The sequence below is a fragment of the Alnus glutinosa genome, chromosome 14 (genome assembly GCF_958979055.1).
Source record: "Alnus glutinosa chromosome 14, dhAlnGlut1.1, whole genome shotgun sequence".
NCBI lineage: Eukaryota > Viridiplantae > Streptophyta > Magnoliopsida > Fagales > Betulaceae > Alnus > Alnus glutinosa.
In genome coordinates this window covers 17,471,204-17,496,840 of record NC_084899.1, presented here as the reverse complement: position 1 = coordinate 17,496,840, position 25,637 = coordinate 17,471,204, and the positions used below count along the sequence as shown (strand labels likewise).

The 25,637-nt window shown below is 37.6% G+C and overlaps 2 protein-coding genes across 2 annotated transcripts; one reads left to right on the top strand and one right to left on the bottom strand.

Moving 5' to 3' along the window:
• The first annotated feature begins 6,324 nt into the window (after window positions 1-6,324).
• On the top strand, window positions 6,325-10,572 carry LOC133857236 (uncharacterized). Its single transcript, XM_062292420.1, has 6 exons — window positions 6,325-6,729; window positions 8,092-8,425; window positions 9,430-9,514; window positions 9,702-9,788; window positions 9,885-10,121; window positions 10,248-10,572. Exons 1-6 carry the CDS (start codon window positions 6,566-6,568, stop codon window positions 10,322-10,324), a joined length of 984 nt encoding a protein of 327 aa, XP_062148404.1. The 5' UTR covers window positions 6,325-6,565; the 3' UTR covers window positions 10,325-10,572.
• A 3,763-nt stretch (window positions 10,573-14,335) lies between these two features.
• LOC133857235 (cellulose synthase A catalytic subunit 6 [UDP-forming]) lies at window positions 14,336-24,059 on the bottom strand. Its single transcript, XM_062292419.1, has 14 exons — window positions 23,152-24,059; window positions 22,097-22,292; window positions 21,771-22,006; window positions 21,574-21,676; window positions 21,280-21,469; window positions 20,040-20,306; window positions 19,570-19,915; window positions 19,120-19,257; window positions 18,518-18,643; window positions 18,173-18,385; window positions 17,792-18,065; window positions 17,492-17,688; window positions 17,039-17,389; window positions 14,336-15,320 (listed from the first exon to the last, which is right to left on the bottom strand). The coding sequence occupies exons 1-14, from the start codon at window positions 23,230-23,232 to the stop codon at window positions 14,739-14,741; spliced, it is 3,300 nt and encodes a 1,099-aa protein (XP_062148403.1). The 5' UTR covers window positions 23,233-24,059; the 3' UTR covers window positions 14,336-14,738.
• Between the last annotated feature and the right edge of the window lie 1,578 nt (window positions 24,060-25,637).

Here is a 25,637-nt window from a genome sequence, read left to right as displayed (position 1 = left end):
AATAAAATTCATTTTTAAAATATAAATCCTATAAAAAATACACTAAAAATAAAAGATGAGAGGATCGATCCCCCTCTCACTAGGATCCATCCTCCACTTTTTGGGATCAATCCTCATGTGACTAAAATCCGATTTTGAGCTCCCAAAATCCTAGAAACTCGACCATAATCCATATTTAAGCCTCTTAACCTATTGAAACCTATTTGCTTGAAAACCTAGCCTCCCGAAGCTTGAGAGTGAAGATGAGGCATGGAAGAACCTTGGAATTTTTATTTTTATTTTTATTTTATTTTATTTTATTTTTGAAGAAGCCTGAAATTGATGTCTCTTGTTTGCTCCTATGTCGTATTCAATTTTTTGGGGTAATTACCTTTTTCTCCCATCAACTACTAGCCATTGTCAACATGCCCCCATGAACTGACACCTCGACCAAAAGAGAGCATCCAACTACAAACTTTACACACTTTGCCCCCTTCCGTCAGTTTAATTCGTAAAAAGACATAAATGCCCTCAACTTTTTTAAACATATTAATTTTAATATTTTTTTTTATTAATTACTGTTGGAGGGCATTTTCGTCTTCAAACCAAAATTAACGCCCAAAAATAGAATATTCCGTCCAAGTTAACGGAATTCCTTGACGGAAGGGGGCAAAGTGTGTAAAGTTGGTAGTTGGATGCTCTCTTTTGGTCGAGGTGTCAGTTCATGGGGGCATGTTGACAATGGCTGGTAGTTGATGGGGGGAAAAGGTAATTACCCCCAATTTTTTCTATCCGTTTTCGCAAGGTAAAGTCTATGACTTTGATGTTTCTTTATATTCCTACCCAAAACCTTTAAACCTTTGGTTTCTTGTTGTATTTCTATCGTAGTCTTGTTGCTTAATTATTTGGGTTGTGTTTCTATTACAGGATGAGTTGTTTTTAAATAAATATATGTTTTAACCAATAGTTTTCAAATAAAGAAAATTGATATTCTATGTTTCTCATGAATTGATGATTTTAAAACAACCATTATAATTTTGGTTGAGGTTCTTAAAGTTCTACATATTCAATCACCATTTTAAATGAACACAATCACACACATCAATTTATTTCATAATAATGTTGATGTGTTAAGGTAATCATGGGAAAAATCTTGATAATTTTCATATTAAAAGCGTAACCTTGACACATAAAAATTATCCTTAGACATTTCTGGGTGTTGTTGGAACCTTAGGGATGTTTGGATGCGCATTTTGGGCTCAAAAAGGCTAGAAGCTGGTGGATCAATTCTTGCACCGGCAAGATTGATCTCTACCAGGTAGGATTTATCACTACGAGGTAGGATCGATCACAACTCTATTGGATTGATTCCTGGTCTCCTAGGATCGATTCTAGACAGCCAGGATTGATCCCAAAACTTTTAAGATCGATCATAATTGCCCTTGAAGCCTATTTTAGAGTTTTTAATGTGTGTCTTAGGTTTGTTATTTGTTTTTGGCTAATTGTATGTTAGTTTGCAATACATGGAGCTAGGATGTTTGAGGAATCATCCGAGTGGTCAAGGTAAGTGAATATTTACGGGGGGAAAAAAAAAACATTTTGAGCATGTTGTGTTAATATAAACTGGCAGAACTTTTATTTCATTTTCTCTATTATTATTAGGGGTGTGCAAATTAATCGATTACCGCCTACCGACCGCCTACCGAACCGCGACCGAACCAAAATTAACCGCCTACCGACTTAACCGACAAAATTCGGTTCGGTAGTCGGAATAGAATCTTTTTACCGAAAATTGGTCGGTTCGGTAAGCGGTCGGTTTAGCGGTTAACCGAATTTCCGAACCGACCGATTAACCGGTCGGTTAACCGACCGCCTATATTGAAAAGACCTTTCTTCAACCTCCAGAAACCGTGTGCATAATGTGCATACAGTGCATTTGAGTATTTCACTATTTGACATTTTGATTTTTGACTCATTTTTCAATTTGGGCACAAAGGCACAGCACAGCCGCACAAGGCACAAAGTAGTTAAACTTGAAATTTGGGCTTTGGAGTTTTGCACAAAGGCACTACTAGTCTGCCACTAGACCACTTTTCCAGTTTTTTCTTTTTTTAAAAAAAAAAAAAAAAAAATTATGTAAAACAGTAAAAAGAACTCAAGCCTTAAGGTATAATAAATTAAGAGAATAATTTTGATTTTCGGTTGAAATTTTGAATGGCTTATGGGCTAGTTGATTTTCAAGTGTGGTGGTGCTGCCGTAGACTGCCCAGTGGCCGGGCCCTGCTGAGTGCTGAGTGCTGGCTGGCCAAGCTGGGCTTGCTAGCAAGTGGCAAAAGGCAAATAGCCAAATGGCTCAAATACTGTCTAAAAAATAAACCATATTGATATAATCCTTAAAATTATTTTGAGTCTTTAACCCATTAAAAAATTAGGCCCAAATTAAGAAGGGCCAGAAGGCCCATTTTAAGGCTTAATCTTACCCAAAACCGATTAACCGATCGTTAACCGACCCTTTAACCGACCGTCTACCGACCGTTAACCGACCGCCAAAATCGCTTTAACCGCCTAAACCGAAAATTTCGAAATTTTTCCTTGTCGGCGAATTAACCGACTTAACCAACCATGTCGGTTAACCGAACCGACTTCGCCGATTTAACCGATTTTCGAACCGCTGCACACCCCTAATTATTATCTTGTGATCCTACAGAGTTTTCAAAGTACTATTTAATATTCCTTTTGGTAACTGCTGCTTAAGATTATTATTGCAATAGTTTTAAGTTTTTGATATTTGAAAAGAATGAGAATTTATATTAAATGAACAAAACTCGTATCGTATAACATGATCATACAACAACAAAAATGCTGATTCTAGTTGGTTTTTTTCTAGACGGTTTTGAAAACCGTCTAGAATTATAGTTTTACAGTTAGTTTTATAAAACCGTCTCTAAATTTATAGACGGTTTTGGAAATTAATTTTCAGACGGTTTTATTGAAACCGTTTGTAACTACGATTTTATTGAAACCGTCCATAACTTACAGACGGTTTCAATAAAACTGTCTGTAACATTTTATTTTATTTTATTTTATTTTTTTTTCTGTGTTCTCTTTTTTTTCCTTATTTCTTTCTTTTTAAAACAAAAGCCATCAAACTTAAAGTCAACGATCACTCGTCTCTCTCTCTCTCTCTCCAGCCAGCAACTGAAGACAGGCAACGGGATCTGGACGGTCGGCGGGATCGAGACGACGGGATCTCGCATCGACTGGAGAGAGTGGGTTTTCGGCCGGATCTGTCAAACCTATGCCGGTGTGCGTGGGTTTGACAGATCCGGGCAGATCTCTGGCCGGAATACAGAGAGATTCGACCAAATCCTCTTTTTTTTTTTTTTTTTTGGGAAAGTGAAATTCTTAGATTTGATTTACATTTTGTGTTTGTTTTGGGTTTGGATTGTGGTGATTCACGGTTGAAAGAAGGGGATGTGAAAAATTTTAGGTTTAATGTGTAGGTTCATGATGTTACTGATCCAACTATGAGAAAATTGGGTTTGTGAAGGATTTGTGCAGAAGGCTCAGTGTGGGAACGTACGCTATTTTCGTCCTCTCCATCGTCGACCTGGCAGCATTGTTGACAAAAAATGAATCGAGACAAAATATATATATATATATATATATATATATATCTGGAAAAGAAATAAATAATTAAACAAAAATATATATTAATTCTGGACGATTTGCCTAAACCGTCTATAACCCGAATTCTCAACCCATATTTCTGGAGGGTTTTGTTCCAGACGGTTTTTTGCCATTTCTGAACGGTTCTAGAAATCCTGAATTTTTTGTAGTGTCATGGGTCGTGTGCTACTATTATATGGGCTTGACCTATGGGCTATGGTCCAGATTGTGTGTGTGTGTGTGTGTGCTGCCATTAGATCCAAAACGCCAATTGAGTAACCAGCACAGCCATGTACACATGGTGGTTACAACCATACAACATTGTTAGTAGTGTGGGCCACCCGGGGTCGAATCCAATCGGGCTGTGTAATGATGGTTGCTAGTTGTGCACATCAGGGTACCGGTTTTGTACCAGAGGTTCTTTTGAGAAAGCGCAAACCCGAGCGGGAAGGGATTAAGAGCCAAAGTAGATCATATGAATGAAAGTTATGACCAAGAAGTATATTGTAACGACCCACCCCCACCGACACAATATTGTCAATTTTTTGCTCCCCCGAATCACACTTCTCAGGAAGTCACCCATTATGGTACTACTTTTGCATAAGCACACTTAACTGCAGAGTTATGATAAATTCGCGTTTGAAAGCCGTGATAGAGCGAACCTATCAGAATTTCGCAGTTAAGCGTACTTATGCGATAGTAATACGTACAAGGATGGGTGGCATTCTGGGATGTCTAGTTCGGAAGAGCCAAAAGTGAACAATATTTTGTCGTTGGGGTGAGTAGTTACATATATTGTATATCTTATTAATGCATCATCATGTTTTATGCTCTCAAATGCTAAAAACTGTTCTTGCTAAGGTTATGATGTATTATTCTTTTCTAAACATAATTTATCTCTTTTCATAGACATAATAGTAAAGGCAACATATTTTTCAAAATGTATTGTGAATTGCATGACATCCCAAAAATTGTGATTTACTTAATGTTTTTATTGCATTAAAATTTGGGCTCAACGCATAAGCTCGGTTCCAATGTATCTTACTTACTAAGTCGTGGACTTACCCACTTGTTGTTTTCTTTCCACTTGTGTGACATTTACTTGTCCCATAGATTTAGCAAGTTCTAGCGGAGTTGGCAAATTAGAAGTCGTTCATCAGGCTTGAGGGCAAGCGAGGAGTCTTATTGGAGACGGTGAAGTTTAATCCAGTTGATGTATTTTGTAATGCTAAGTTATTAGCAATGTTTTGGGTGTTTATGCTCAGACTAGTACTGAAGTTTTGTAATGTACCTCAGATCACTTTTTTTTTGTTCTGCATTTATTTTATTCTGATAGATGTCTAAAGTAGTATTTTCCGATCAATTCCCTATTAGTTATCGTAGAAAATTCTGCTTTAACTTCCAAGTTAATTGTTTTTTTTACTAATTAATTCTGGTGGGTTACAAATAGATCCCTTGGGACTTATTTATGAGGTAAATGGAAGGTGTGGGAGGCACATGGAATTTAATTAATCTTTTATTTAAATTCATGGGAAGTTTCAGCGGTGGGAGGGGAAGGCAGGGAGGAGGGAGAAGACTACGCCAGTGACGTTTGGGTCCGGGAAACCGAGATCGTTACGGATGCTGGTGTAGACGGTGTCCTAGAGATCGGCAGTGAGTAACATGGAGTGGATGAGGTCGAAAGAGAACTTCTTAGACATGGCGGAAGCCAAAGCGGCCACGATCTCATCCATCTTCAAGTCTTGCTCCAGATCCTTGGGTTTCTGAAGCTAAAAAACAGAGAAAAAATCCAAATCATTTCTGAAGGAGAGTCAGAGAGAAAGGATCGTTGAGGGAGTGAGGAGAAAACAATAAAAAACTAAAGCCCTCACTATTTTATTCCCTTATGCTACAATGAACTTATTTACTATAGCATAAATTTCACTTTGGCTATTCTATTAAAGTAGCAAAATGGTTCATAACAGCTAAATATAACTATTATGAGCCATTTATAGCATTTGCTCGAGAGATAAGGAGAAAACAATAAAAAGAAAAATAAAGTCCTTATTATTTTAGTTTTATGAGCCATTTCAAGCCTTTTTTATTGGCTGCTCAAGCCCATTTTTCAAGTTGACGATGGGAGGTTGATTTGCATGGACACGTACGATTTTTGTGTGAATTGGGTTGCAATGGTTTTTGGTATAATGAATTTTGCATTATTCGAATGGCCATTCCGGTCTAATTTTTTGGTTGTTGGTGGAGAGGGTCTGATTTTTTTGTAGAAAAATGACTCATGCATAATAGTTGTGCACATGTTGTACAGGAGTGTAAACACATGGGATGGAACTCATAAAGTGGGTCTCACTACATAGGTCACACCCCATATGTCTACAGTTGTACATATGTTGTGCACAACTGTTATACAAAAATCACTTTTCTAGTTGGTAATGCTGGGCCGATGAATCATCTGATTTTTTTATAGATTTGGTTGGAGAACCCGAAAAACTCTTTCTTTCAATTAGATTGGTTGGAATTTATGAAATTATGACATTCTTTTGGGCCTGTTTTGTTTTTGGGCTACTTTTTTTAAAAATAAATAAATAAATAAATCGTTAAAACGACGACGTTTGTCAAAAAACCACAGGCCCCCGAGTCCCACTGTCCCACATAGACAATTTAGGGATCTGCTTCTACTGCTACTTTTTCTCAACGTGGCTCCATAAGCCTTCACTCTCCCTATTCTCTGCAATGAGAAGCTCGATCTCTTTCACTCTTTCAAGTCAAACCCAGAAATTTTCCCGAGAAAATTAAGGGAAAGACCAGGAGAAAATTTTCCATAAACCTTTTTTTTTTTTTTTTTTGTCTTACAATACCTTACTGTGCATCGTAAGATATAAGTTTGTATCTTTGTGATTGGTTTTAGATAGAAGGCACAACAATGGCGGGAATAGCCATAGTTTTGGATGTATTACGGAAAAATCCAAGTTTATATACAGGCCAAAGCCTCCACTCTTATGGGTTGTTCTCAGCCACCGCTGCCGCCGCTGCCGCCGCCGCTGCCATCTCCGCGGGAACCCCTTTTGCCTCCAGGGCGTTGTTTGGGTATTCTCTCTCTCTCTCTCTCTCTCTCTCCACAAACATGTGTGTGTGTGTGTGCGCGCGCGTGTATGCGCAGTGGATGGATCATTCAATTGGGTGATAACGTTTGGATTGCTTATATGTGGATTGGGTATGGACTGGTTTGAGTTCAACGGGCATGGCCAATTGGTCAGTTGGTTATTGTTTTTCGAATATGGAAGTTATCGGATTGGCTTGGTTGTTTTACTTGATTGGGTATGACTTGATTTCAGAGGCATGGTTTAAAGTTGGTTCGGTAAAATGGAGATAGTCAATGGGTCACTAGGCTATTTATTTAATTGCCGACAGTTGCATTTCTTCGGGAGACTCGAAAGTAAATTTAGCTCGGAAGAGTATTAAACTCTATCTCTTCTCTCTTCACGGGAGGACCTCTCAATATGTTAACTTGTTCTATTCACTCTGTAAAAGAAGGGTAAAAAGTGGGCTATCTTTTGTACACACCTAGTTCTAGGATTGTCAGCTTATGATCCTGCAAACCATATGGGCATATCTAACTTTTTCCTGTTAGGTGTTCCTAGTCATGCATAGAGATATTGAAAGGACACTGAATATCACAATCTTTCAAGACTTAATAAAAGAAAAAGGTTCTCTTGCTTCCATAGACAGAGATGGGTGTCGTTGGATTTGGTCTGGTGTGCTGATGAGACTGATTCTGGATGTGTTTTGGGCCGGTGCCCTTTGGATACTTTAGTAGTAATTGCTATATAGGTTTAGATTTTAGAGATTTTTGTTAATTTGGGTTGGATGTGCCTTATCATTTATTGTTAAGCTGGTCACATTGTTTTAGGAATCAGAAATATATTTGTATTAATGCTCTCTAAATGGGATGGCTTAAAATTCTCTAATTATGTGTATTAGAAATCCTTGCAATTTAAGTACAGTAGTTTAATCTTACATTCCATTTGGTTGCTCCAGGCAAAAAGAAATGAAAAGAACAGAAGAATGAGCTTTGTATTTAGAGCTTTTCATGTTTTAGTACCTGAGTAAAGCTCAAATGAACTAGGCTTGGTACACCATTTTGGCCTGGTCAAATTGAGTTAATCACTTTTTAGGGGTAAAAAAACATTACCTGCTTTGATGATTACCAGTCGGAGAAAATGGGGGAGCGGGCTGCTGTTGTCTTTTGCACATTTGTTCATTTACTAACATAGATGTGGAATTTAAACTTTCATGAATTCTATTTGACATCATTCTATTTATTGCTTTCATTTGAAACAAGCTACTTGGTTCTATTAGTGAATGTTTAGGACCACCTTAAAAAAGATGTCTTTTAGCTAAGATTTGAATGCATATTGATTTATAGTAGTTACACTCCTCTTATTTCAGGATACCAGTCGCTCATTGTGATGCTGGTGCATCATTGGATGAAGATTACATTTCCCGCATGGGAAGTGCAACTACAAATATCTTTCAGCGTGATTCTTTGAAATACATAACAAAAGAGTACAACATTGAGTTAAAGCCTTTATTCTCAGCTTTTGAATTGAGGGCGTTTGCTATGACTACCTTGAGATCATTTTTGATGTTCTATTTGCCTCTTTTGGAGCCTCATTCAAACATTGAAGAGGATGACGATGAGTTCCTTCAGGACAATCAAGAAGAGCGCCATGTAGATTTAGTTGTTCCTTTCAAAAAATCAGTGAAGCAAATCATCCGTGAGGTGAGTATTACAGATATTCCCCCACATCAATTTCATGAAGACTTATGGCTCAGATCTTCAGCATTCAAGGATTCTCATTTGTAATTTTCTCATGGGTGCTAAATTATAATGATTGAAAACAAAAAGGAAAAAAAGAAAAGAAAGAAGAAGAGCAGCTTGGCCAGTTATTTTAATCTTATCTTTGCAGAGATCTCTTGGTTTGGAATCTAACATTTGTTGACACAGTTGTGTTGCCTTCTCAAGGAGAAACTAATGCAAGGTTAATAATTCATCAAATCTCCTGTTTCTTCTCTGCCCACTCACCATGTCCTTAGATCCATCTCCTTTGGCACTGTTTCTCTCTTTACTTGCATTTGTTTGTCTGTGTTTCACATCTTGTCCTCGTGCTCTTTTATTTTAGACATAGCTGTGTGGATAATTGGTTTCAACTAGATAAAGTGAAGTCCATATGTTGATGCATTGTAATCCTTTGAAAAGCTACTCTTTTTGACTTTGTGCTCCTTCGTCTGAGTGACTCCATCACGTGAGGTGGGGATTTCTGTTAACCATAACAGGAATGGCTTAAACTTCATGAATGAATTTTGTGAATTTGTGCCCATTTCCAGTCTTATGTTTTCCCTTGTATCATTGACTATCAGTTTCCTCAGATTTGATTCAAGTCCAGTTTGGCTAGACTTGTATCTTTGCTTGATCTTTCTTTAACTTGGTTATGGGAAAGAATCAATCTCAATCTAACCATTCTTGATATTCGAAAGGTCACTGCTTTGCATTTTGTATGATAATTGGCTCCTGGCGCCTGACTACATTCTTGTCCCAAAATATTTGTTTCAATTATATCCAAAATTTCCATTTCTCAATCTTGCAACTCATTTTTTTTTTTTATGCTTCAAATCTTGGCATCTTTTTCTGTTGTTGTGCACTGCATGTTTCTAGAAAGCTAGGAAGCTCAGCTTGCATCCCTTGGAAACTAACTTAAATTAGTGATCTTCTGCATACCATTACAGACTACAGTTGTAACTACTAGACGAGTGCTGGAACGAATGGCTGTCCATTATGTTTCACAAAGGATGGCATGGAAACTTTTGAAAGGTACTTAAAAGTAAAAAATGTTTCAAATGTCTTTTTGTTGTAACTCATCAGATATAAAAGAAGAATCTGTGGACAGTTTACATGGAATAGAGTTATGGATGCAAGAGATATCTATTTTTGCATAAAAATCTAATCAGCTTCCAATTAGATCTTCTAAACAATTTATGCTTATGATCAATATGCACAGATGTTCCCAAATCTGCTGTGCGCAAGGCTGGAAGAGGGTTGCCTACATTGGTTTACTTCGTCAGCGTTAGCAAGACAACTTTCAGAGGTAAGTGAAGCCTTTTGAATTTGTTTTCTTCCCAATTATTGTAATTCAGTGCTTGAGCTTTAACTGCGTTGTGTTGTGGCTCATTTTGATATGCAGGACACTTTCTAGGGGTTGCAGCAACATGGCTTGTCCAAGTTGGCATCGAACTCTACAGATACTTTTCTTCTATGATTAAAGAAGAGCGTGATGATGTTGATAAAGCAGAAAGAGTTAAAATTCTCGGGAAAAAGGTCTCCTGTGCTACTTTGAGGTGTGGTGCATCACTAGTTTTTGCTTCCATTGGAGCAGGGCTTGGCGCCACCTTTTTTCGTCCTTCAGCCGGCCAGTGGATTGGTAAGTTCATCCCTTGAAAGCTTTTCTATGATTATGGTCAACAAACTGAATCTGTGTAGTTGGCATTGGATATGGTCTATTCTATGTATTCTATTTTCCACCATTCAGCTATGTTCTTTCTTGCAGGCTGTGCTGCTGGGGATTTGGCCGGGCCAATTATTGTATCAGTTTGCCTCGAGAAGGTTCTGCACGTAGACATTTAAGCACTGGGTTCAATTATCTGACATATTCTTTGCATCTGCTTAAATTTGATTAAAATGTTGAGGTATTTTATGACATATCTCTAAATAGTACTGCTTGTTGGGAATTACTTAAAGCAGGTGTTGAAGTAGAAGCCATTATGGCATTCATCAAAAAATTTCCTATGGAGGGCCTTTGTCACTCCCTTTAATTTGTGTGTTTTTAGAATAATACATATCTGCATTTGAGCTATGATTGTTTTACTTGAAAATGTCGCCTCTCTGTGTGGTTTGGATGATGCATGTACCTGTGTTTGGTGTTCAATTGAGGATTTGTGATTTTTTTTTTTTTTTTTTTTTTTTTTGTTGAGTTGTAAGATCTCACCAAATTGACCCATTTGAACCTTGTTTTGCTAAGGTTCATGAACTTGCAGTATTATTTGAAATGATTTGAAGGCATGGTCTGTTAAACTTGAATGATTTGTTTCGAAAAATTGGCTCTACCACTTAAAAGGATTAACAATAAAAAGAATAGATATTGCGAATGAAGCATTCCCTTAATTCTAAATGTAGGGTGTGTTTGGGATTACAATTTTGTAGACAAAAAGTTCGATTTTAAATCAAATCGCAAAAAATGAATCGGTTAGAAATTGTGTTTTTAAAAATTTGCGATTTGAAAGCGCTGAAGTCTGCCTTTTCAAATTTCAGGCAATGGGTATTTTTTAAAAAATTCAGAATTTTAAAGGTCAAACTCTTAATTGCATTTTTAAAATTTATTTTTTCAAATCTCACATTTTAGAACTGCTATTTTTAAATTGCACTTTTTTATCGCAAACCCAAATGGACCGTAGTTTATAATCTAAGGGAAGAAATATTTGGTTTACATATATAATTGGATTCAAGATTTTAGAAAGACATTAAAAATTCAGTATAAAAACAGAAATAATAAAAACATAAAAATGAAGAATTTAGGATTGAAAGTACAGTTAGATATGTTGGATTTTTCTTTTACTATGTTTCAATCTAGTAGCACAGTTATATTATATTAGTGTGATTTGAAAAGATATTATAAAAATTTCAGCTAATTCACACTATTAATTTAATAATTTAATATATTGATGTTGATAATTGGATTTTTAGTATAATTACATGACTTCACACATTAAACAAAGAATTAAAACATTACTTTGTATTTCAATAAACAAAACAATTATGGGGATCGAGAGGAGCTCAGAAAAAAATAAAAATAAAAATAAAAAATAGTGAGCGAGAAGAGGATTTAGAGTACCTTTGGTAATTTCGAAAGTCTCATTCCCCATAAAAGGTTAAACCCTAGTTCTCTCTAAACCAACCGCATCTTACCGCCATCAACTCACGCTCTACATATCATATTTATTTTAGTTGCATGATCAAACAAGTCTCATAAAGGTGAAGAAGAAAAAAAAAAAGGGCAAGAAGATTTAAGATAAATTCCAAAAGATAGCACAATTGATCGGAGATTACGATAATGTTTGGAACCTCTCCCCCGAACACTGTGTAACAGTGTTGCAGTTTCCAAGCTCTGAATAACAAGACCTAAAAAATGTAACATCTATTCTTTTTCTGGCCGCATTCTCACTGCTCCCCCTTTTTCCCCTATATTCCCATTGTAAGTAGGAAAGATCCACCTTCTCTTAGATTAAGTAGTTGTTAGCTTTCTAACCAACACTTAAGAACTTAGGCTTCATTCGGTTTACAGAATGAGTATTCCATTGTGAAACGGAATAGTTATTACTATGAATATAATATAGTAGAATGGAATGGTTGTTCCTAATATTTAATTTTGTAACAACTCATATACTTTAATTAGGGGGTGGCCACAACCACCCCAAGAGTGGTCTCCAAAGGGTGGCCGGCCACCCCCAAATGGCGCCAGGGGTGGTTGTACCACCCTGATGCCATTTGAGGACTGGTCGACTACCTATTGGGTCTATGTTTTGGAATAGTTATTCTCATTGGAATAATTAAAAAAATAAGAGTTGTTTTTTTTTTGAAAATCTCGTCTATTCCCATTAGAATAATTATTCTTCTCACGTTTGAGGGGAATAGGTATTCGTCTTCATAAAAGAATAATTATTCCAATGGGAATAACTATTCCAAAGCATAGACCCTTACCAAACATAAGAATGATTACTCCATAGAAATAGTCATTTTATTCCAGGTATTTATTCTGCGAACCAAACGAGGCCTTAGTTTATTTTCGTTCTTAAGCTTGTTTTAATATATATATATATATATATATATATATATTAAAAAAAAAAAAAAAAAAAAAAAAAAAAAAGTAACGTCTAATTATGGCTTGTGAAATGACTACCTTGCCCTCACCCTCTCACTGCCTCCCTCATGCAACACCTTGCTTTTCAAAGCCCATGCAAAAAACACCTGCACAGTTAGTGGCTGAAAGCAAAGGTGAAAAATCACATAGTTCTCGCCTAGAATCCTGTTGCAGCCATAACTAAGCTTTTTCCACCTTTGAGCCACTAACTGTGCAGGTGTTTTTTGCATGGGCTTTGAAAAGCAAGGTGTTGCATGAGGGAGGCAGTGAGAGGATGAGGGCAAGGCAGTTATTTCACAAGCCATAATTATGGCATTTGAGGCGTCTCAGCGATTTTTTGTTCGGACATCAAATTTTTTTGGGTCTTTATTCAGAGCTTGGGAACCACAATACTGTCACAGTACAGTGTTTCAAGGAGAAAATAAGCTGGACCAAGTTCTCCCAGCAAACAGGCACTATTGCAGAAGCAGTAACCCCTAGGCTAAACAAAACAATTAGGCAATACTAGCCAAAAGAAGAATAAAACACCATGAATAACTGCTTCAGAGCAGTAATCTCTAGATTAACAAACCAAGCTACTGCACTAAGTCATTACAACGAGAATCACTACAGTAAGTTCCATCGAAAGATTAAAGCAGCATGCTTCTCAGAATGCTTGATAGGAACCTTAGCAAGGAGCCTAGTCTTCACTTCCCATCTGATAAGCTTAAGAATTGCTCCCCCCCCCCCCCCCCCCCCCCCTGTTCTCGGGTTGTTGCCATGAAGTAAAGCATTTCTTTGCTTCCACAAATGGTAAATACAAGCCCCTAGACACAGTTTTTCAAGACTAGCCTTCAGCCCTTTTCCACACAATTTCAAAAGATTCCACTGCACAACATTTTCCCATACAACAGGCAGATTAAGAAGAGAACAATCAACCATCAGAGAAACCCAGATCCTTCAGCTGAAGCTACACTGAAAAAATAGATGATCTCGGCTTTCCTAACATCCCCGACAGAACAAGCAAACGATGTCTCCCTCATACCCCAGCTACACATACGAACTTTGGTGACTATAGCTTCCTTGAAAACTAGCCATAAGAAGAAAGAATGTCTAGGGATTGAGAGGGAGTTCCATACTAACTTCCACCAATCAATAGTCGGCTTCTTTCTTCTCAGATGGTCCCAAGTAGAAGCACAAGAATAGACACCATTGTTTGAACTCCAAACAGGTAAGTCAACATCCCTGAGCATAACTTCAGGCAGTCAACTTTGTATCTCTACACTAGAATCAGACCTAGCATAGGGCCAAAACCAACAGGAAAGGACACATTTGTTGGCTGACCTAACGCCAAGATAGCTGCCGATGAAGATGAATCATGACATGATTAGACCCTCTGATGCCATTATAATTGGTGCATCAAACAGGACTGTGTTATTTCAAGTTGTAGTTTTGTTAGCTTGGCATATTTTAGCAACAATTGTTTGGAAAGTAGAAAACTCTCTCTGCATGGCGGAAGCCCTCCTTTCTATCTAAAATTCCATTTTCTCGAGTGAATTACAGACGAAACATTCTTGATAGTTTTAGTTATATGATGACATTAGTTAGGATTCTCTAGAGTTTTCATGATATTTTATCTTGTCAAGTTCTGTAAAATTCAAAACATTGATGAATTTCGTTTTTCTAGTGGCATGAAGTATAAGCTTTATTATATACACATGAAATGAAATGAACGAAAGAAATTGAATAAAATCCAATATGCTTAGAACTCCCAATGCCATTGAGTGTAAAAGACAAGCAATACAGACAATTGAACTAATCTTGGACACCTATAAGACATCCCCCACTTGTGGGAATAAATTATAACTCAGTACTTTTTGTAATACAGGTACTGAAAATTTACCCAAAAACCCCACAGGAATGTAATAAAAGAATTGATTGCAACCCTATAAAAAACAAATAATAGTGTCAGCCCCAAGCCCTTCCCTATCTACATACCCCAAGACAATCTTTCTTCCAACAAATTCTTGCAATTGGATGAAATGATTCAATCCAAACAACTCAATCTCTCCTCTGCAACACCATAACTATCCCTGAAAATTGTAGTAACTGAGAAGCAACTAAAGCTTAATTTATTCATGTATCCTAGTCACAATTCAACCCACAAACTTCTAAAACAGGACCATCTCTTGACACAAATGGGTTGATTCTAACCCACATAAGAGTTAGGATTGAGGCCAGTAGAATAGACCACACCAAAATAATGGTTGGCATCCGATCTTGTTTCCCCAGTAATCCCTTGAGGAAGGGGTAGAGGTGCATGATGACCCAGAAGGCAAAAAATAGCCTACCAAAAAGCGGCCCCCATGAATCATACCCGTTATTGATGGCATCCGAGACACCAACCACCACCCCAACTATATTTATGATCAACAAAGTTGTGGGAGGGATCAACAATGATGTCCACTTGAAGATGTAAAGCTCTGAAAATTCTCCATCATCTGCACCTTTAGAGGTAACTGTGAAGTTTGTGCTGACGCCGCCCAACACCTTGAGTAGACCTTGGATGAGTGCAAAAAGATGTGAAGAAACGCCCCCAATTACCCAGAACTGCTCGTTTCTCCACCAGTCGTCTATCCCAACACCACCCCACTGCATCTCAAGGATACCAGTTGCAGCTATGGACATGAAAAGAGCCATGAATACTAGACTGGCATAATTGCTTATCTGTACACATTGAGTGAAGAACCCTGAGTTAGTAAAAAGATTAGAAGAAAAGTAGTAATTAAATCAGCAATGTCAAGGGATCAAAGTTTAATTAAAGTAAAAGCTTAAGGGCCTCGACTGACAGGACAAGAAAATCTACTCAGCCTTACTCAAACCACACAGAGTACACCTTCCGATCAATAAAATGTGAAACTACACGGAAATGAACTAAACCTAACAATCAAAACCATGCATCAAGCTCACAAGCAATTGTAATGACACTGATACAATGTACGACATTCAGTGATTCACATTCGTGCAAGCATGTAGATCTTCCAAGGCCAGTTGCATAATGTGCTTATGCCTGCTAGGAAAAGTTGATTATGATCTAAGCAGCCTAGGTTTTTAACACAAGTCAGTAGCAGGTACACATCAGTGTCCAAAAGGATTTTAGGATCAAACAATTTTGTACAGTTCATGCGTCATACTAAATTGAGAAAGAATTCTTAACACTAACACAGCATTAGATTAAGTATTAAAATTAGTCAGCTTCACCACTTGGCCCAAAAAATCACATAAGCCATATAATGGCAAGTACTAAACAAAAAATTCAAAGCATAAGTTTTTTTTTTTTTTTTTTTATAAATAATCGAGATATCATTGAAAGCGTTAGGTATCAGGTTTTTTTTTTTTATTACTATTTTTTAATAAATAATCGAGATATCATTGAAAGCGTTAGGCATCAAGTATACATAGAGTATGCATAGAGTATACATGAGAAAATACCTAAATAGTAAAAACTTTGCTAGAGTATACTCCGTAAGTTTCGACTGAACATTTTCCCTCAGAAAATGTTCTCAATGGAAAATATCTATAAAAATATTTTTTAAAAAAAAAAAAAAAAAAAAAAAAAAAGAGGATTGTTTTCTATTGTTTGGTTGAGACCTAAAAATGACTTTCCTGTGTTTGTTCGCAGTGAAGGTTTCTACGTAAAAGTGCACAAAGAGCCAATAACACCAAAGCCCACGAGCTGAGAATATAGCAGATCTGGAGCTAGAGACAATGGATAAAAACTCAGGGATGGTGGATTGGAGATTGAAAGCAGTGGCATGGTGCAGAAGATTGAGCAAAGGGAAGAGGTGGTGGTAGCAGTGTGGAGAAGAGGGGAAGGGGGGGAGAGAGGTAGTGGTGCTACTGGAAAGGAGTGGGAAGGGAAGGGACACAGTAAATGCTGGTGGCAATGTGGAGTGAGGACGAGAGGGAGGTGGTTATGGCAGCACAGAGGAGAGTGGAAGGGGAGAGGACGGTGGACCGGTGGTGGTGGTGGCAGTAAGGAGTAAGCAGGGCACGAGGGAAAGAGAAGTTGTGATGGCAGTGTAGAGCAGTGAGGGAGAGATCTGGGGGAGAACAGAGAAAAATATTAGATGAAGAGAGAATAGATGGCTGCAATTCCCAAAAAATGACTCACCCTTCGCCACTTTGGGTGCAATTTTCAGTTAGCCAACAAAATATTTTTTATTGACTAGTATTTTTCAGTAGCAAGGAACATTGGAAAAGACTATTTGGATTAAAAAAATAAAAATAAAAAAAGATGCCAAAACAAACGGAAACTTAATGCAGTCCAGATCTCAAACCCCGAATTCCTTAATTGCAAACTTTTCCAACATGTTGTCAACAGTTATGTAAAAAAATTGGGATGCAAAAAATAAAGTTAATAACATGATGTTGAGGGATGTTACCTCAGGAACAATGAATTGTCCAGTAAGAAGACAGATGGCTGGCAGAGTACAGTAAACAAGCAAGGGAATGGATGTCCAAGGATACACAACAGAGTTTATGTAGGAAAATCGTTCCAACCAGTTCAACCCACCACCATAGCCATACCAGATTGGACAATGCCTGCTCAAGAAAATTTCAACAGATCCAAGGGCCCACCGAAGAACCTGATGAAGACGATCCGAGAGGTTTATAGGAGCTGACCCCTTGAATGCTGGCCTCTTGGGTATGCAGTACACAGACCGCCAGCCATGGCAGTGCATCTTAAATCCAGTCAGGATATCCTCAGTTACAGAGCCATATATCCATCCAACCTGGTTTCAAGTTCAAATATTTAGAATGCAATATGGTGACATAGATAGAATCTGGAGAAGAAAAGTTCAGAAAAAGTTTTGGAATTCTTTGTTTTTGCTTACCTCCTTTCCCCATTCTGTTTTATCCTCATAACCGCAGCTGATGACCTGGACTGCTTCTTTCAAAAGTGATGCAGGACTGACATTCTGAGGAACGCCACCATTTTCCAGAAGCGCAGAGGATATAAACACTGGAGACTGCCCAAACTTCTTCTCCAATTTCATTTGCGGCATATTTAATGTTTTCTCAGCATTTGATTCTGCAATTGCAACAGTGTTTAGTCTTACTGTCCTGGGATTTATTTTGTTACATAGAAAATGTGGCACTCAAGATGGCAACTAACTCTGTTAATGAACCCTCACCATTTATTCCCTCTTCAATATTTTCAAGTGCATGTATCTGCTTTGATGCTTCCCTGTGCTTGGATTTCTTCTTTTTCTCCTTCTTTGTCTTTGCATTCTTGTTCTTTCTAGAGCCACAACATAGGCAGCACCATTTTGGCCAACAGTTGCAGGTTTTGCTAGGGGACTTCTTCTTGGCAGGTGCGTCATATCCATAAAGTGCTTGCCTTCTGAAAACGCATCCAGTTCCAACATATATGGGTCCTTGTAAACCATCTAAGGCTTTCATGTTGATCTGTTTTCAATTGGAAAATTAGGCATCACAATAATAAAAGTGCTACAAATATGTAACTACACAAATAGAAGATAGATATAATAAATGAACAAGAAAAATATACATACATCAAAGAATACAACATTCCGATTTGAGTATCTATCATGACGATCAATCCCATCAAATCTTTGAGGAAATTGCACATAGCAAACCTTCTTCCCTGATGTGGGGTCCATCATGAAACACATGGCTTCTCTAAGTGCCTTGCTATTGTTAATATAATGATCACAATCAACATTCAGCATATAAGGAGCATTTGAAATAACTGCCGAGACGCGCACCTTCAGAAATCATAATGAATGAACAAACATCAAAACCGTGGGCCAAGCATTTATTGATTAAAAAGAGCATGAAGGAAAAACCAGAAGAGTTATCTAGAGGCCTTCTCATAGAGATGAAGACTTCAGTCTTACCAGAGCATTCATGGCCCCAGCCTTCTTATGGTGTTCAAACCCTGGTCTCTTTTCGCGAGAAACATAAATCAGACGAGGTAACTTGTTTCCTTCAACATCACAAACATCACTATGGCCAAGGAAGACCTGTAAAAGCAAGATTTTGTTTTTAATTGGCATCTAAAAACATCAGAACACTGTATCACATCTAATCCCACCCCTTTGCCAAGGTAACTTGGGATTGCTCCCAACCTGTTATGGCATAAGGATGATCTAGGACGTAAAGGCATGAGGATTATGCACATACTTAGCACCAAATGGCATCTCAGACAAATTTGCCATTTGCTTATTCATTTCAAAGGGAATATATTATATACAAGTAGAAAAGATATGATATCACCATAAGAGGCAATTTGGAGACTTCAGTTAATATATCTCCTATAAACAGATGGGTAATCAAAGCATAATCATCCAACAAAATCCATGAAAAGAAAGCATATTGGAAGAGACATTTCTTCAAGGACCTATTCATTTTTCACATGGATACTTAACAATATCATAATATAAAATTAAAAAAATAAATAGATAATCCATCAATACTTGTAGAAGAAATACCACCTCACCTGAATCATGCCAGGATGGTCCCGTACATTGTTTCCAGGCCATGGAGTTCCATCCTGCATTGTCCAGCCATCCTCAGGAACCTTTTGTGCTGTGGCTACCAACGCATTTATTTTAACTTTAAATTCTTCATATTCTCTCTGTACCAATAAAAAAGAGAAATCAGAAAACATCATTAATGAGAGGTTCTTGTATATTAATTTTTTTAACCACCAATAAGCTTTAGATCAAATGGTACTTCCTCCCTTTGTAGCAAGGGGGAGGGTGAGGTTGTGGACCCAAATCCCACCGGGTGCTTGTGTAACTTACCAATAAATTTTTTAAAAAAAATAAAAAATAAAGACAAGCTATCAAAGATATAAGATATATATCTTAAGATGATTTGGTATTCTAGATACTATTGCAAAACCAAAAGTTTCTATATAAGAAACTGCGTTTGGAGAAGTCAATACCTTCATTGCACGCCTTTCTCTGACAAATGATGGATGAACTTTGTTCTTCAGATAGTCAATTTTCTGCGAAAAATACCATTCTGGGGCCCTTGGCTCAATATTAAATTTTTTACAGAACGGAACCCATTTCCTTGCAAATTCTGACGTCTCAGAAAGTGCTTCAAAAGTAAGCATGGCAGCACCATCATCCGAAACATAACAAGCAACCTTATCTACTGGATAATCAACCGCAAGGATGGAAAGAACAGTGTTGGCAGTAATTAAAGGAGGCTCTTTCGTAGGATCAACAGTACTCACGAAGACGTCCACACTGGCCAACTCAGATGGCTTCCCTTCTTTTTCATACCTGAGAGTGCATAAGAAGCAAACATTCAGCAACAAATTCAAAATCAAAAGTTGAAACCTTTAGACTGATGGCAATGAAGGAACATGAAGCAAGGCACTAGATAAAATATAATAGTCCCATTTACCTCAATGATAGCCTTTCAAGGTATGTTTCTCGTTCTATTGGGTACCATTTTGGGAACTGATCCAGAATCCATGATACAGCAAACCATATTTCGCATATAACTGATGTCAACCACAAGCCGTATGCATCAATAACTGGATGGAGAAGTCTATAATGGAAAAAGAGGCCAAGGATTACAAGGCGGAGTACTATAATCATTCTGTATGGATTTATCTTGCTTGAACTGATGGGTAACTTCCTCGAAAGTGGCTGCCTGCCTTCATCCATCCTGATAGATACATATATATACAAAGAAAGCTATAAATAGTCCAGAAGTAAATCAATAAATGAAGAAAGGCACAGCACAGAAGCTAGGGAAAAAAAGAGACTTATTTTCTACTTCAATTTCATACAATCATACTGTTGTATATTAACAATTTCAAGTTTGATGTGCCTGGACTGAGCACTACATATCAAATATAAAAGTTCATGTATATAGTACTAATTACAAAATACACAGAATAACACCCCAACACACCCCCATGGTCAAACATGGGAAAGAGGGAAGAGGGGGGCAGGGGGGGGGTGCGGGCTACATCATCCTATAATGGTCAATCGTGGGGTAAAAGGGGACTAAAAAGAAATGAGGGTCTTAGATGAAACCTATCTAATTGATCACAAATCACACAATTAGATAGGAATTTATAATAAATGTTATAGATCCAAGTCCCAATACCAACCTGAGGGCCAGTCCCAAAGCCATGGAATAAAGAGAACCAAAGCGTGAGGATCAGAAGCAAACAGCCCAGGTAGTCTACAAACACAATCCTGGGCATCTAGGTAAATATACCAGGGTTCAATGAGAAGAACTTTTGTAAGGACAATGTAATGCATGCACCTAGTCAACGGAAAACAACGGAAAACTTTTTGTACCTTCCCCTTTTCCATTATCTCTTTGGCAGGGAGCAGAGATATTCGAGAAGGTCTAGGCGCACCAAAACATTTTCAAAATAAGAATCTGCTGTAAATTTAGCAGAATGCATTCTGTGGACTCGAGAATTCTTGTAAAGGAAGTTCTAGCAAGACCTTTTCTGTCTTACCAAAGTAAAATGTGTATAGGTATTTCAGATAAGAGGATGCTTCTTTTTTTCACCTTGAGGAAAAATGCTCATAATTTAAAAGAACAATTTTGGTTCTTGGTGAAGGATAGAACCACCACAACACAAGGGGGAAAAACAGAGATAAGTCGAAGAGTCACTTACATGGGCAAATCAGGATCATCATCTAGCTCATTTCCACCAAAGTTTCCCCCATCACCATCTCCTTGGTGCTTTACCACCTGAAGTTTATCATTCTGCCTTTTCTTCCAGTCCTCCATTCGATCCTTCCAAGCCACACTCCCATACCCATATACTGCAATATCTTTCTTAGGAGCCATTGGTCTGGGTTGCACTATAACACAGACATTGAAAGTTCTAAACTCTGTCTAAGCAACAATTAATTCTAGACAGCAAGTGAACAAAAAATTTGCAACTACTTGAGGAAAAATGACTTACATGGTATAGATGGATCAGGAAAAGGCGCTGGGTGGATTCCATTTCCATGAGCCATAAATGGGGGTAAAATAAGAGCATGTCGATCAGAAGAAATCTCAGAATCCTAAAACAACAAAAAGCACCATTAGTAATAAGCACTGACACAAAGGCATGCGTACTAGAGAGAGTAATAAGATCAGAACTTCAAACTGATTTACCTCCTCGCCATAGGTCAATAGAGGAATCTCAGAACCAAGGGTAGAGTTCTCATGTGCTGAGAGCGCAGGGATTCCAGATGCATTAGAGTGGTAACCACGGCGAGGGTTAAGATGTGAAGAGAGCATTGCCTCTGCACCTTCTTGTGGGCCAAGACCATTAAGGTTTCCATAATCAAACTCATTGTCCAAATCATCAATGTCATCTTCTTCCTCGTCACCTTCAACCCTAGGACTACCTGCAGTTCACATCAATAGTCAGAGAATTTTGAAAAACTACATGTTCAATAGACAAGCAAATAAAAAAAAATGCAGCAAAAATCTCTCACCTTTGATGCGCTTATATCTGGTTTTACACTGAGGGCAAGCCTGATTGCCCTCTCTTCTCTCATATTCATAGCAAGGCCTGCACACAGGGAAAGCACATTCATTGCAGGCAACAAAGAGCTCTCCATCCACTGTAATCTCCACCTCATCCTCACAAATCTGACACATTTGTCCACTCAATTCTTTCACAGACTTAATCTGAAAAGACAAAGAAACCATAAATTAATGCCACGAGCATCTGTTTACAAGAGGTTACAACTTCAGCAAGATAAAGTAGATGATTAGTTATACTAAATAAGATTAGAAATTTCCCAAAAAGATTCAACATTAAACTAATAATACAACCTCCTTTCTAAATTTTCATAAGCTTATCGATATATGACAATCAGTATTACGACATATGCAGAATCCCCATGGTATATCCAGTTTTTTTTTCCTGAGCTCACGGCATTTCCAGACATTTCACAATCCATAGTACACAATTTTCTAATAGTTTCCACAAATTTCGGTACCTAGAAAACTTGATAGTTAGGGTCAAACAGTTCATCATAATGAGAATCCAAAGCTTGTTCCTAAATCCTACCAAATTCAAAGAATTCGATCAAAAGGAAGAAACCTTTAATTGCACAGCTTTATTCTAGCCCAGGTCCAGAAAAAGAACAAATTTAACAACAGAAAGCTGTTAAAACTTCAAATTAAGCACGCCCGTTTGGACACAAACTGTAAATCAACATCATAGCCCAAGAAAGTCCATCTAACTAAATATTCTCTTAGGAATTGAGTCACTATTAGGCAGAAACATACACTGAAATAAGTATAACTAACCCAAGTCAAATTGTGAGCAAGAAAACCAAAAGCCACAAAAGCAATCATCAACTTCCAAGCACATCACGCAAATCAGAAGCAAAGGCACCCAAATTGCATGAAAATACCATAGCAAGCCCCAATCTTTTTCACATTTCTAATAATCCCCACAATGAAAAATAACAAAATGTGCAAATGGGTACTCCCCAAATCAGAAAATGAATCAAAAAAAGGGGTATGCTTATGCTCTTACCCTTCCATTCTCATCTGCATTGATCAGAATGAACTCATTCCTATTGTGAGACCCAGCAATGAGCCGACCCCTCGTGTCCATCACACTCACCACAAAGCTCAGCAAATCTCAAACACTTGAAACCCACAAAGCCTACCTTATCGAATCGAAAATCCCAACTGGGAAACACGCCCCCCCTACTCACCCAAAAGATCCAACTTTGCCCTCCACACCACTCCGCTCGGCACCCTCACAAAGAAACCCAAACTCCGCATATAGAAAAAGCACCAAAGAGAGACACAGAGAGAGAAAAAAAGGAATTGAAAAGAATAAAGTATTTGATTTTGATTCCTCAGCAAGCCAAGTGTGCTCTGTAACCTGACTGGTATGAATCTTAAAACTCAATGAAAGTCCTTTGGAGAGAGAGAATAGTAGAATATGTGTGTGGAAATGTAGAAGCGTAAGACAGAAGGAGATGGGAGAGAGAGAGAGAGAGACACACACACACACACACACACACACGAAGACAGCAAGAGATCGAGAAAATGCAATGCAAAAGGGATAGAGAAAAGGATGGTGAGGTGGGCGGGGCCCAGCTTGCTGTGGTGGTGGCTCTGGGTTGTGCCCCACCGGAGGAGTTGGTAAAAAGAAAAAAAAAAAAAAAAATGTGGGCTTTTTTCTCCCGAGTGGGAACTGAAAGTATCCCTTCTGTGGATCTGTGGGTTAGGTTTTGTTTGGTTTTGTTTTGTTTTGTTGGTGATTCTTTTGGATTCGATGGTGTTTCTTGTAGTGACTCAGACCAGTCACCCTCTCTCTCTTTAACTCACGGTTTTGGTGTGTAAGCAAAAAGTGGGAGAGAGAGAGAGAGAGAGAGCTAGGAAGTAGGATCTGCTCACGCGGCGTAGATCATGTCTTTACTTCTTTTTCTGTCTACTCTCTCTCTCTCTCATCCCTTCGCTCACTGTTGTGTTGTTGAAAGCTGTACTTAACGCGTTTCCTTTTCTTCTCTGTTTGCCAGTTGCCTTTGCCCCTCTGTCTCTCTCTCTCTCTCTCTCTCTCTCTCTCTCTCTCTCTAATTTATGTTGACTATTGGAAGAGTTGACTACTATTTTTGTGTAATTTATGTTTTTGTTACACTCGACAGGTACATGGGTTATGTTCTTGATCCATCCTTTGGTTGTCATTTTCTTTGTTAAAAAAATAAATAAATTATAAAGTCATTATGCTGAGCTTATCCTCAATTTTTTAATTAATCACTCTCTCAATCTTTATTTATTTTTTCTACTAGCCTTTCCGCTATATTTTTCTCAATTTTTTAATAAGAAAAATCTTTTATTAAAAAAACAACGATAGAGTTGACCTTTTTTTTTTTTTTTTTTTTTTGTTAAATACGTTTTTAGTACCTGTATTTTGAAATTTTTTTTTTTTGTACTTAATTTCAATTTACATCGCAGATGGTAGTTGAATTTTGAGAAAAGACGGATTTGATACATCCGTCTATTTTTTCATCCAAAATTTAATAGATTGGCATATGTCATAATGTTTAAAAAACTTTAAAAATTAATAAAAAATTAAAAATAATAAAACTCATGAAAAAAAAAAGTATTAAAAACTTAAAAGAAAAATTGAGAAAAAAAAAAGAGGGGTGGCTCATGGGCTGGTCTGGGGGTGGCCGAATTACCCCCATGGCCCCAATATTTTTTTTTTTCTTTTTTTCTTTTTGGCCCTTGGAGGTGGCCGAATCACCATTGTAGCCCATGGGGTGGTTCGGCCATCCCTAAGAACCAAACACCCCCAATATTTTTTTTTCTATTTTTCTCTTTGGCCCATGGGGATGGGTCGGCCACCTCCAATTTTCTTTTTTTCTTTTTTTCTCTTTGGCCTTTGGGGGTGGTTCGGTGGAACCACCCCCAGGGACCACAGGGGTGGTTCAACCACCCTCAAACCGGCGGATGGGGGTCGTTGAGCTACCCCTCTTCTTCTTCTTTTTTTCAATTTTTTTTTTGTTTTAAGTTTTTAATACTTTTTTTTAAGTTTTATTAGTTTTAATTTTTATTAATTTTTAAAGTCTTTATTTTCTGTTTTTAAAAGTTTTTTAAACATTATGACACGTGTCAACCCTCAGGGGTTGACACGTGGTAGTCCGTTAAATTTTGGACAAAAAATAGACGGAAATACCAAGTTTGTCTTTTTCCAAAATCCAAGTATCATCTGTGATGCGAATTGAAGCTGAAATACCAAAATATAAAGTTTCCAAAACACAAGTATCAAAAACGTATTTAACCTCTTTTTTTTCTAGTTGAGTAAGGGAAAAGGTTACAAAGGAGGATTTTTCCCACTTCTGATTCTAAAGAAAAAAGAAGTCGATGATCCTATAAATGAAAAGGGGGGTAGGTTCCCCAATAATAAATCCAAACCAAACTAAAACAGTGCTGAAATAATTACAAAAAGTAGGAAATTGGTCAAACAAGTGGCTCAGTCCTCTCAAATGGCCGCACAAGGCGATT